The 12932-nt window shown below is 53.9% G+C and overlaps 1 protein-coding gene across 1 annotated transcript; it reads left to right on the forward strand.

Annotated features, from left to right (window-relative positions):
* Window positions 1–286: 286 nt before the first annotated feature.
* Window positions 287–11694, forward strand: Crybb1 (crystallin beta B1). Its single transcript, XM_048340901.1, has 5 exons — window positions 287–463; window positions 2781–2899; window positions 6646–6778; window positions 10020–10162; window positions 11511–11694. Exons 1-5 carry the CDS (start codon window positions 287–289, stop codon window positions 11692–11694), a joined length of 756 nt encoding a protein of 251 aa, XP_048196858.1.
* Window positions 11695–12932: the final 1238 nt, after the last annotated feature.

Consider the following 12932-nt stretch of genomic DNA (forward strand, 5'->3'; position numbering starts at 1 on the left):
CACAACACAGGGAGTGGCTGTGTTGAGGAACAGCATAAGCAAAGGCCTAGAGGAGAGGTTGTCAGAACTGAGGGACCCCCGTCCCCCCAAGAGCCCTTGTCTAGGGGGCAGAGATGGGACAGAGCATTTCAAGGCTTGTGTTTGTGAAGGAGAAAGAGAGCACGTGGGACTTGCAAACACAGGGTCGGGGGTAAGAGCGGGGAGGAGAAAGGGAGGTGGTGGGGAGGGGACTGCTCCAGATATCACCTGAGCCACAGGCTTCTGGACCACCTTTGCTGCAGGAACCATGTCTCAGGCGGCCAAGGCCTCAGCTACCACCACGGCGGTGAACCCAGGGCCCGAAGGCAAGGGGAAGGGAGCACCACCCACTGGACCAGCCCCGGGCCCCGGCCCTGCCCTGGTTCCAGCATCCCTGCCCATGCCCAGTGCCAAAGTGGGGGACTTGCCTCCTGGGAGCTACAGAGTAAGAACCTGCATGGCTGGGCGGTGAGCCCTCTGCTTCCTCCCCTTGTCTGCTGCAGCCTCCCCTCCTCCTCTCTTCCCCTTCTCCTCCTCCTCCCCCCTCCTCCTTCCCCCTTCTTCCCTCTCTTCCTCCTCCTCCCTTTCTCCTTCCCTCTCCTCTTCTCCTCCTCCCCCTCCTCCCCTTCTCCTTCTCCTCCTTTCCTCCTCCTCCTTCTCCTCCTCCCTCCCCCTCTCCTCCCCCTCTCTTCCTCCTCCCCCTTTCCTCCTACTGCCCCTCTCCTCTCCCTCTCCTCCTCCTCCCCTCCTCCTCTTCTCTCCTCCCTGCTCATTTTTCTCCTTCACCTTCTTTGCTCCCTCTCTCGGTTGTATGGAGTTTGGGAGCCGGGACCTCACCCTCTCTGGGCGGCAGGAGTTCTACCACTTGAGCCTAGCCTTCAGCCTCCTCCTCCCATTTTTTTTCCCTTTTTAACTAGACCTTGATCCTCCTACTTAGGTCTCTCTTATCACTGGAATTATAGATGGGACCATCTTCCCAGACCTGGTGATTGACAATGAGGTGTCACTTTCTTCTTTTGTTTTTGGTCAGGCTGGCCTCAAACCATGATCCTTTTGGTCTCTGCCTCCTGAGTAGCTGGGATTATAGGCAGGTGGGCCATTTTCTTTCCTCCTGTCCTCCTCCCTCCTCCAACCTTCCTCTTTCCCAGACAGATATGTGGCCCAAGCAGTGTGAGCACACTATGTACCTAAAGCCAAGAACACATGAGGAAAGGGGCGGAGGAGCAGGTGGAGCCAGGTGCTGGTGCTCACTCCTGTAATCCCAGCTACTGTGGAGGCTGAGATCTGAGGACCAAGGTTCAAAGCCAGTCTGGGTAGGAAAGCCTGTGAGACTATTTTTGTTGTTGGTAGTGGGGCTTGAACTCAAGGCCTGGGTTCTGTCCCTGTGCTTGATACTAAACAAAAGTACCAAGCACAGCCAGATGCCGTGGCTCATGTCTGCAATTCCAGCTACTTGCAGGCTGAGATCTGAGGAGCCTGGTTCAAAGCCAACCTGGGTACAAAAGTCCCTCCCCCCCACCCCTGGCCCTGGTCAGGGGTCTTGACCTCGGCCCAGGCACTGTCCCTGAGCTCTTCAGCTCAAGGCTAGTGCTCTACCACTTGTGCCATAGCGCTACTTCTGGTTTTCTGGTGTTTCCTTGGAGATAAGAGTCTCATGAGACTGGGAATATGGCCTAGTGGCAAGAGTGCTCTAGGTTCCATTCCCCAGCACCACATATATGGAAAACGGCCAGAAGGGGCGCTGTGGCTCAGGTGGCAGAGTGCTAGCCTTGAGCGGGAAGAAACCAGGGATGGTGCTCAGGCCCTGAGTCCAAGGCCCAGGACTGGCCAAAAAAAAAAAAGTCTCATGGACTTTCCTGCCCTGGCTGGCTTTGAACCACCATCCTCAGATCTCAGCCTCTGAATAGCTAGGATGACAGGTGTGAGCTACCATGCCCTGGCTTGGCTGGGTGGTCTTCCTGAGGCTGGGGGCCTCGGGCCAGAGCTTCTCCCTGGTGAGCCTGTGGGAAAGTGGCAGAGCTATGTGGAGACTGTGGGAGCCTCCTCCTCACCGCTCCAAGTCAGAGGCTTCCGAAGGGAGGCAGGCGTCTCTGATCACTGAACCACAAAGGGACGAAAGCAGATACAGAACCCAAACGCCAGGTCAGGCTCTGAGCTCTCCCTGTGCCAGGGAGGAGACACGGGCAAGCATTTCCTACACTGGGGACGGCAGGTCAAGAAGCTCAGCTCAGGGTCTGCACAGGAGTCTTGGGGACACGGGTTCGGTCAAGAGGAGAATGGCGCATAGAGAGGGAGAGTGCCAAAGCCCAGCTGTGGTGACCACACCACGTTGTCACCTGGCTGACTCGGCATAGGGAAAGACTCGGTCAAGCCTCCACAGAGGAGGTGGAGGAGGAGCGATCCTGGAAGGCTTCTGGGAGGAGTCAACATGTGAGGTGATGCTGATACTGAGTCTAGAGCACAACTTGGTGGTGGGCGCTCCAAGATGGGGGTGGGGTGGGTTAACATAGTGGAGAGAGTGCTTTCAGCTGGAAGAGCCAACACAGAGCAGGATCTGAAAGGGATTGCCCCCCCCCCCCACACACACACCATTCCTAATGAGGGATGGGGCCACAGATCTTAAATCACCTGAGCCAGGCGCTCAAGCTTCACAGAAGTGAAGCTTCTGTGGAGGCTGCTTGGTTTGGTTTTGGGGTGGGAGGTCAGGTTACACAGGCCCCTCAGTCTGACCCCACCCGGATGTGGGGGCTTCTCTCCTGCAGCTGGTGGTCTTCGAGCAAGAGAACTTCCAGGGCCGCCGGGTAGAATTCTCCGGGGAGTGCCTGAATCTGGGGGACCGTGGCTTTGACCGGGTTCGGAGTCTCATCGTCATCTCAGGACCGTGAGTGTGGGAAGGAAGGGGAGTGTGCGGGGGAGGGGCTTCTTGACTCAGTAGATGGTCATCATCATCATCATCATCATCATCATGATCATCATCATCACCACCTCCACACCTGGGACACCCCAGGCCCTGCTGTGGTGCCCTGTGTGAGGGCAAGGGACAGCTGTCCTGCTCAGCTACCCAGGAAGCTGAGATCTGAGGACCAATGTTCAAAGCCAAACCGGGGAAGGAAAGTCCATGAGACTCTGATCTCCAAAGAACCAGCAAAAAGTCAGAATGGAGCTGTGCTTCAAGTGGTAGAGCACCAGCCTTGAGGGGAGAAAAAGCTTAGGGACAGCCCCAACCCTTGATTCAAGGATTGGCACCGAAACAGAGATGACAAAGACAGAGAGAAAGAGAGGGAAACTGAGGCTTCAAGGGGCAAGCCTCCAGCACTGGCCATGCCAGCCCCCGCTGTGCTAACTCCCTCCCCTCACATCCGGGCTCTCCCTGACTCACCCCCATGGGAAGGGGTCATCACTGTCCCCCACACCTACAGGCTGTCCAGCCGCGGCCAAGGCACCTGGCCTGCCCCGGGACAGGACCCACACCAGCCCCTTGGCTCCTGATCTCCAACCCAAAGCCCCTAAGGGCCGGTCAGCCTGGGTTCTGGCCATCCCAGGGCTGTCGGCTACACAGAGCCCAGAGGTCATTGGATAAGCTTGGGTCCCAGATCAGTCTCTGGAGGTGCCTCCTGCAGTCTCTGAAATGGGGAGAGCTATGGACCCCATCACCCCCACAGGCTTCCTCTGAGGCTCCTGGGAGGTGACTCACGTAGGCCTGGCCTTTGTTGGACATCCAAGCGTGACAGGTGCCTTGGGTGATTGGGGCCCCCCCTCAACTCCTCTGGGAGTTTGGCCAGGTCACCTGGGCCTCATGGTCTTTCTTGGGGACATTTGTACCTCCTGTACCCATCCCACACCTGGCACAGGTGACTTGGCCCAGCCACATCCCTCCCCCAAGCCCTGCTGGGAAAAGAAAAGACCGGAAGTGGGCAGCCTGGGGCTTCAGGCTGGTGTAGACATGGGTGACTCAAACCCGGAGTACTGGTTTTCCAGCAGAGACACAGATGGACTCTGGCTTAGGCTAGGCCTTCCTTCCCTCCCAGCCTCATGGGAAAGAAATGTCCTGGAGTCCAGGGGCTGAGGCTGGGGGAGGGCTAGCAGGGATGGCCAGGAGGTAGGCAGAAGGTACCCGGGAGAGGCTGCCTTTCTGAGACCTGGAGGTGTCACCCATACTTCTGACACCACCCAGTGACCTTGGCCTGAGGTGCTGGCCGGGCCTGGAAAAGAAGACCAGGGGGATGGAGGTGGTGCAGCGCCTCAGCATGGTCTGTCTTCCCATGAGCTCAGATCTGCAGCCTCACCCAGCCTCTAGGCACATGCCGTGGTATTTATCAGGCTTCTTCTAGGCAGAATCCGGTCCTGCAGTTTAAAGACCTCAGATCTCCTGATGAGCTTAAGTGTGTGCCCCCAGCCATTCAGCAAGTAAGGGGTGAGGTGGAATTAGAACTCAGGTCTGCTTGTTTCTGGGTTTAGCCTTTCTCTCTCTTCCTCCTTCCCTATCCTTCCTTCTTCCCTTCCTTCCTCCCTCCCTCCACTTCCTTCCTTCTTTCTTTTTTCCCCCCTCTTGTTGGTCATGGGGTTTGAACTCAAGGCCTGGGTACTATCCCTGAGCTTTTTTGCTCAGAGTTAGCGCTAGTGCTCTACCATTTTGAACCACAATACTACTTCTGTGATCCTCAGGCCTCAACCTTCTGAGTAACTAGGATTACAGGCATGAGCCTCCAGTGCCCAGCTTCTTTCTCCTATTTTCTTTTTTCTTCTCTCTTTCTCTTTTCTTTCTTTCTTTCCTTCCTTCCTTCCTTCCTTCCTTCCCTCCCTCCCTCCCTCCCTCTCTCCCTCCTTCCCTCCCTTCCTTCCTTCCTTCCTTCCTTCCTTCCTTCCTTCCTTCCCTCCCTCCCTCCCTCCCTCTCTCCCTCCTTCCCTCCCTTCCTTCCTTCCTTCCTTCCTTCCTTTCTCTCTGACCCCACCCCTGGCTCTCTCTTTCTTTCTTTGAAGTGTTGGGGTTTTAACACAGGGTCTAGGCCTGCCTACATTAGGCAGGTGCTGTATAATTTGAAGCACCTCCCCAACTCTTCTTCCATTTAGGTTATTTTTCTGTTCAGATCTTGAACTTTTTGCCTAACCTAGCCTTGGACTTCAATCCTCTTGGTCCCAGCTTCCTTCATACTAGAGATGACAGGGGTGCTGTGGCACTGTGCCTACGTTGTTGAGATGGGAATCTCAACAACATTTTGCGTGGGTGAATCTCAAATCCTAATCTTCATCTCCTGAGTAGCCGAGATAACAGGGAGGAGCCACTCCATCTGGCTGTGAGTCTATGCTCTTATAACCTACAGGGCTCTACCTTCTGAGGCTCCATCCCCATCCACTTGTGCCTCTGTCCTTCCCTTCCTTCCTTCCTTCTATCCCTATATTCACCCATCCATCCATACATCCATCCATACATCCATACATACATACATGCATACGTGCACCTACACATCCATCCACCAACCCATTAACCCGTTTGTCTATCTATCTATCTCCACCCACCCATCTATCTATCCATCCAGCCATCCATCCATCCTCCTTTCCAACCACAAATCTACCAATCCATCCATCATCCATCCCCCATCTACTCATCAACCCATCCCTCCATCTACCCATCCACCCACAATCTACTCATCCATCCATCTACTCATCATCCATTCACCAACCCATCCATCCATCTATTCTTCACTATATTCTTTTCTCTTCTACTCCAGGCCAGGCAGAGAGGGGCTGACTGGACTCAGTTCTGGAAGGACATCCACACCTTCAATTCTGTCACCCAATGAAACCGGCTTATTCCCCAGACCCTGGGTCTCCTGGCATGTGCATTTCCTCTGACCATGAATGAGGATAAGTCTCCTCTCCCATCTTTCTGTGGGGAACATGGTCCCAGCAACCCTCAGGGAGATAAGGCTCCTCTCTTGTTCCCTAAGGAAGTCAAGGCCCCTTAGCTGGTCTTCTTCTTTATGGAATGAAAGTCACCTTCTCCCCCAGATTTCCAGTGCCCCCAAACACAAACTCGCTGTCCTGTCTTAGCAAGGCAGCACTGCAAAAGCATTCACATTAGACTTCAGATTTCTAATTAGTGCTCATGAGGGGGTTGAGTGCAGCAATGCACACCTGTCACCCAGCGATGTCAGGGTGCATGAACTGGGCAGATAGTGATCCGACATGTACCTGAGACTCTTACTTCAAAAAAATAACCAATGACAAAAAAAAGCCTGGAGGTGTGACTCAAGTGACAGAGCACCAAGCTTAGCAAGCATGAGATTCTGAGTTCAAACCCTAGCACCACCATGATCCTTATACGACTTAAAAACATTTATGAATCTTAACATTTAGGGGGAAAAGCCTGCTTAGATAACTTCTACATACTATCTCATTTAGGTCTTCACTGACTTCAGAAGGTAGATGAGTTGGTCACCGCTTCAGAAAAGTTGAAGCCACTGCCATGGTCACACAGCAGGCAAAGGGCACAGCACAGAGTTAAAGCCAGGCGTGTGAGGCGCCCTGAGGCTTCTCCGGAGGTCCGGAGGGCTGCTGGGCCGGGGAGGTAGGAGGGTGGAGGGATTGGGGATCTGCTAATGGCCTTTCCTGCCCTTGTCCTTCCAGCTGGGTGGCCTTTGAGCAGTCCAACTTCCGCGGGGAGATGTTCGTCCTGGAGAAGGGCGAGTACCCGCGCTGGGACACGTGGTCCAGCAGCTACCGCAGTGACCGACTCATGTCCTTCCGTCCAATCAGGATGGTGAGTGGGCGTGGCCTCGAGGTGATGCCTGGCGGGTGAGAGTCTGAGCATGACTGCTTGTCCTTCCGTCCAATCAGGATGGCGAAAGGGCATGGCCCATGTGGTGGGCGTGGCCTTGTGGTGGGCGGGGCGCGGATGTCTGGCAGGTGAGAGTCTGTGTGTCATCCACCCAGGACAAATAGAAAGACAAAGACGGGAGATTGGAATTGAACTTCTTCTTATTAGAGCTAGCAGTAATAAGAGTGGGCTCCTCCTATTAACTGTCAAAGATGTTGAATCCTTCCCGGGGAGAGATTTTCTTTTTTTTTTTTTTTTTTTTTGCCAGTATTGGGACTTGGACTCAGGGCCTGCGTGCTGTCCCTGAGCTCCTCCTCCTCCTCTTCCTCCTCCTCCTCCTCCCCATTTTCCCCTTCTCCTTCCCTCTCCTCCTCCTCCTTCCCTTCTCTTCTCCTCCTCCTTCCCTTCCTCCTCCTCTTTTCCTCCCGGCTCCTCCTCCTCCTCCCCCCTCCCACCCCCCCTCCTTCTAAGCTAGCATTCTACCACTTGAGCCACAGCTCCATGTCCAGCTTTTTTGTTGTTGTTGGTTCATTGGCATTAAGCATGTCACAGCCTTTCCTTCCTGGGCTGGCTTCCAATCTCAATCCTCAGATCTCAGCCTCCTGAGCAGCTAGGATTACAGGTGTGAGCCACCAGTGTCCAGCCTCAATTTCAGAATACCTTTCACCTAGCTGAAATTGTGTAAGGCAGTTGGAATATCCTGCTAATAGCATGACAAAGTGAACTATCCAGGTAATGTTAACTAAGACTCAAGTGGAACTAAGTGGAGACAGCCCCACCTCTTAATTTGTAGTTTTCCCACAGTTCTGAGCAGTGATGAGTCACCAGCCCTACCTTACTCGCTAGTGCTAGCCCATGTGATGCCCAGTTCTATTCTCATGTGATGGCACATTCTGGGAGGACAACTTCTCCACAGATCAATTCACCTCTGGGGCTGGACCAGGGTCCCTATCTTTACCATACAAGCTCCACTCCTGCTACTCTCCATGCAGCCAGGGCTGTGTCCAGTGTTCTCATCCCCTTGCTCCTTGCTGGTCCTGGTCCTTTCTCTCCTTGCTGGGTTCCAGCCCCTCCCTCTCCCTGCTGGGTTCCAGTTCCATTTCCAGGCATAGAAGTTGCGGGGTGGGGGTGGGGATCTTTCCATAAAGACCTGGGCCCCATCTGGGAACCTCTGGCTCACACCTGTCATTCTAGCAACTCAGGAGGCTGAGATCTGAAGATTGCAGTTAGAAGCCAGCCCAGTCAGGGAAGCCCATGAGACTCTTTATTTCCAGTGAATCACCCCCAAAGCTGGAAGTAGAGCTGTGGCTCATGTGGTAGAGAGCCAGCCTTGAGTAAAACAAAACAAAAAAAATGGTCTCAGAGACAGCAGCGGCTGTGCTGGGCCAGACACAACCCCTGCCCACACACATATTCACAGTATGAAAGCTATTCAGATCCTAACCATGGAAAACAATTTCTAGCTGCACAGCCTTGAAGGGCTGGGCCTTCTCACTAGGGCAGTGGAAGAGGTGAATTGGAGCTTCTGACATGGGGGTGGGGGGAGGGCCAGGACCCCCCAGCCTCTGAAGGCTGAGAACCCAGGGGGCCTGGAGAAGAGACAGGAGAAAGGCCTTCAGGTCAGTAGCCGAGGGAGCAGAGGGGGGAGGGACAGAAGAAGGAAAGGAGGAAGGCATCCATGTTCATCCCTAGAGGCCAACCCACACAGGGCCTCCTAGAACACAGCGGGGAGTCCGATCTCCACCCCACCCGCAGTGGGGGACCATGGCTTAAGCCTCACCAGGCCCTCAAGACTGTCCCAGCAGTAAGTATATTTTTATTACCCATTACCAATGAGCTGCCAGCCTCATAGAGAGCATTTTATACCACCTGGCTCAAAGTTCGCCACACCCCAAATCCCTACCTCACACCATTCCCAGTCTTTGCCTCTGTGTCTTCTCCTCTGCTCAGTCCCTTTCCCCGCACCCCACACCCCACACACATTCCCTTCTCCACCTTTCATACTCCTACTCAACCTCCAAGGCCCCACTCAAACATCCCACCCCTTTCCTCTGGAAGATTTCACTGACTCTTGCTCCATCAACCTTCTTCTGTTGGGGTATTGCATAGAGGGAGGTTGGTGTGTCCTGCCTGCCTCCTCCTGCTGCTGCTGAATGACAGTCACACATGAAAGTATGCGCTTATGGTGCACCTACTGTATGCCAGGTGATTTTTCCTATCTTTCATGGAATCCTGACCATGGTCAGAGGAGGCAGAGGCTGTTGCAACTAAGTGCAAGCCAGACCTCAGTCCCATGCCCAGGTGCCCAGGTGGGCTTCTCCCCTTGTTTCTGCTGAACCACAGCTTGGGGACTTACCACCTAGAATCCTGTACACGAGGCAATTTTAACCCCCTTATCCGGGAGCACCTGGAAGTGTGGCAGGGGAGGGTCACCGATGCATACAGGTCAGAAGCTGGATTTGAACTCAGATCTGTGTTCCACCAGGTCCCATTTATAACTTGTCCTCTTCGTGTGCAAGAAAAGAAAGAGTGTCAGAGTCAATATATGCACATATATTATTTTTAAGTGTGTGAAATATTGCCAGGTACTGGTGGCTTACATCTGTAATGTCAGCTATTCAGAAGGCCGAGATCTAAAGAGCATGGTTTAAAACCATCCCAGTTTGGAGAAGTCAGTGAGACTCTTATCTCAAAGGGTCAGGCCCCAGCCTTGAGTGAAAAAGCCAAACAAGAGCTCCAGGCCTTGATTTTAAGTCCCAGTACCAATACACATGCACACACGCACGCACACACACACACAACTTTTAGAATAAATGGTCTTAGATTCAGAAAAATTGATTGGGCTTGAGAATGACCTACATCTGTGAAAGTTTCTGCCTTTTGCCACCTGTGTGCTGTCAACAAGCAAGTGTGACTCTCTCTGAGCCCCAGTGGCCCTGGCCATCATAATCACAATGCTTGGTGCATACCAGACAGCCAGCTCAGTGACTGTACTGCCTGACTCATCTACCACTATAATAACCCCATGATGACCAGGTTGCAATCAGCAATCAGGGAAGAGCCCCCTAGTGGTAGGTGCAGATTCAGGCCTGACCCTCCCCCTTGGTCCCCAGAGGCCCTTCTGCATCCGTCCTCCCTGCTCCTCCTATGTTCCCCATTCCCTGACCAACCTATGCCTCCCCAGGACCCCCATGAGCACCGAATCTGCCTGTTTGAGCGGGACAACTTCAAGGGCAACACCATGGAGGTGCATGAGGATGATGTGCCCAGCCTCTGGGTGTACGGCTTCTGTGACCGTGTGGGCAGCGTAAGGGTCACTAGCGGAACGTAAGTACCCCCCCCCCCGAGTCCCTGCTTCTCCTCAATGGGGTACTGAGGCTGTTCTCCAAAGCCCCCAGGGCCAGTTGGGTCTTAGGGTTTGACTCAAGAGAGCCTCGAGCTTCAGACTCTGACAAATGTCACATCAACACATCCAGCTGTTCATTTTTTTTTTTTTAACCAGTAGAGGGGCTGGGAATGTGGCTTAGCGGTAGAGTGCTTGCCTAGCATGCACAAAGCCCTGGGTTCGATTCCTCAGCACCACATCAACAGAAAAAGCCAGAAGTGGCACTGTGGCTCAAGTGGCAGAGTGTTAGCCTTGAGCAAAAAGAAGCCAGGGACAGTGCTCAAGTCAAGTGAGTTCAAGTCCCAAGACTGGCAAAAAGAAAAAGCCAGTAGATTACTGCTCAGCCAGAATGGGATGGAGGAAATCATCAAGCCAGGGTCAGAACAGATGTTAGAATGCAGGTAGGATGAACGTAGAAGGGGTTCCATGACTGACTGTGGCCAGGAAGAAGGTTTCACATGGCTAATGATTGCTGGGGAGCCTGGGGGACCTGCACCCCTCTGTGGGCCTCAGTAGTGCCAGTGGTATGATGAACAGATGAAACTCATCTAAAAAGCTCCCATCCTGCTTTCCCATGCAGGGACTGACAGGTGCCAAAGAAGGCTACTTTACCCACCTCCTGCCTCCAAACACCCAGGCCAGAGACCCCCTGGTCCTATAATTCGGTGCGAGGTCCTGTAAAACCCTCAGGGCCTTGGTCTTTTTCTTGCTCTGTTCTCTTCCTTGAAGTTTGGGACCCTGCTTCCTGACCTATGTGTGGTGGCTGGGGTACAAATAGAGGCTGATCCAAAGAGGCCAAAATGTAGCCCAGGCTTTGAAAGCTAACCAGGAAGACTGAGAAGAGCCTGGAAAGATCTTTCCAATGAACCTTTGATGATAACACAGGGTTAGCATGGTCCTAACCATTTCAAAGAAACCAACAAAGTGACACACCTCCTCATCTCCCCCCACCCACTGCTACCTGGACTACCATAGCTGGTCAGTGGTAGAGTTAAGGTTGAACCCTGGCAGGCCTGACAGTGGATGGGAGCTTCCCAGGGGCCACCCCTGAGTACGCAGGAAATGGGTAGGGACACAGAGCTCTGCCCTTGTTTCTACACAGTCCTTGCAACTCCATCTTTATCCTCTGTCCTTGAGCCCAGCATCTCTATATTGGCTGGGGATGTGGGCTCATGTCCCTAAGCAGATCAGCCCTGTGATACCCAAGCCCGGGGACTAAAGGTGACTGCAGGGGCTCTGGGGCCTTGCACAGGGCTGGCTGCCTCCACACCGTCCTTCCTCTCCCTGCAGCTGGGTGGGCTACCAGTACCCTGGCTACCGTGGATACCAGTACCTGCTGGAACCAGGGGACTTCCGGCACTGGAACGAGTGGGGCGCCTTCCAGCCGCAGATGCAGGCTGTGCGTCGCCTGCGGGACCGGCAGTGGCACCAGGAGGGGTGCTTCCCTGTGCTGGCTGCTGAACCCCCGAAGTGAGCCCCCGACCCCAGGCACCCTGCCCCAGACCTGCCCCAGCCCCCATGCCCCCCGGCCTACCCATGCAAATAAAAGTTCCTAAAGCCAAAAATTAGACATTGAAAAGCGTGTCGGAGTCTGTGAACTGTGTGTGTGAGTGTGCTACGAGATCCCCTTGGTGGGGCGTCCTCAGTCTTGGTGTCAAGAGGCCCGGTGTGGGGCTGGAGATATAGCCTAGTGGCAAGAGTGCCTGCCTCGGATACACGAGGCCCTAGGTTCGATTCCCCAGCACCACATATACAGAAAACGGCCAGACGCGGCGCTGTGGCTCAAGTGGCAGAGTGCTAGCCTTGAGCGGGAACAAGCCAGGGACAGTGCTCAGGCCCTGAGTCCAAGGCCCAGGACTGGCCAAAAAAAAAAAAAAAAAAAGAGGCCCGGTGTGCGGGTGCATGCCTAGCTCCTGGAGACCCCATCTTGCAGACTTTCCGGGGGGGTGTGATGGCAACCTGTCACCTCAGCTGTCCAGGAGGCAGAGATGGGTGGACTGAGGTCGGAGACCCGCACAGACAGAAGTGCAAGCCCTGCCTGAAAGGTAACAGGAAGCAAGCAGTCTGGGGCGCGGTTTGAGCTTGTATGGGGCGTGGCTTAAGCGGCCGGGCCCTCGGGGTGGGGCGTGGCTAAATGGGTGGGGCGTGGCTCGCAGTGGGGGCGTCACTCAAACCATGGGGACCAGGTCAAATGGTAAGGTCGGGGCTCCAGTGATAGAGCCCCTAGCCTAGCAAATACCTAAGTTCAAAATTCCAGTAACGCTTGTGTGAGCACACACACACAAACACCCAGAGATACAGATATCTATGCATTTATGTACACACACATGTACATACATATATACTTGTATCAACAGATAAATACGGCAAAGATCTGTATCCATGTTGTCTTATCATATCTTCCGGATTCTTATGTAAACTGAGGTCCAGAGAGGGGACGTGTCTGAACTGGGGTGATACAACTGGACAGTGGAGCTCTGGACCCAGGGAATTTGACCCTGGAGCCTTCATCATCAACAAATCTGGGTTTCCCACATCTCCTCTTTCCCACTGAAACACCTAACCTAGCTCTAATGAAATCCCCAGCGTCCTCGGACCCCAATTCTACAGCAAAGGGCCAGGCAGAGTTTCACCAGAAGGGAAAATCTGGAGTTAAAGAGCAAATATGCCACCCCTCCCACTTCCTGCCTTCCTGTTTATCAACCCCCCTAG

This window comes from Perognathus longimembris, chromosome 3 (genome assembly GCF_023159225.1).
Source record: "Perognathus longimembris pacificus isolate PPM17 chromosome 3, ASM2315922v1, whole genome shotgun sequence".
Lineage (NCBI taxonomy): Eukaryota > Metazoa > Chordata > Mammalia > Rodentia > Heteromyidae > Perognathus > Perognathus longimembris.

What these genes read in the sequence shown, in the direction of transcription:
- Crybb1 (XM_048340901.1), top strand. Translation starts at nt 287, where the DNA reads ATGTCTCAGGCGGCCAAGGCCTCAGCTACCACCACGGCGGTGAACCCA. An exon ending in CTCATCGTCATCTCAGGACC is followed by an intron (nt 2,900 to 6,645) that starts GTGAGTGTGGGA and finishes TTGTCCTTCCAG; the next exon opens with CTGGGTGGCCTTTGAGCAGT. An exon ending in GTAAGGGTCACTAGCGGAAC is followed by an intron (nt 10,163 to 11,510) that starts GTAAGTACCCCC and finishes CTCTCCCTGCAG; the next exon opens with CTGGGTGGGCTACCAGTACC.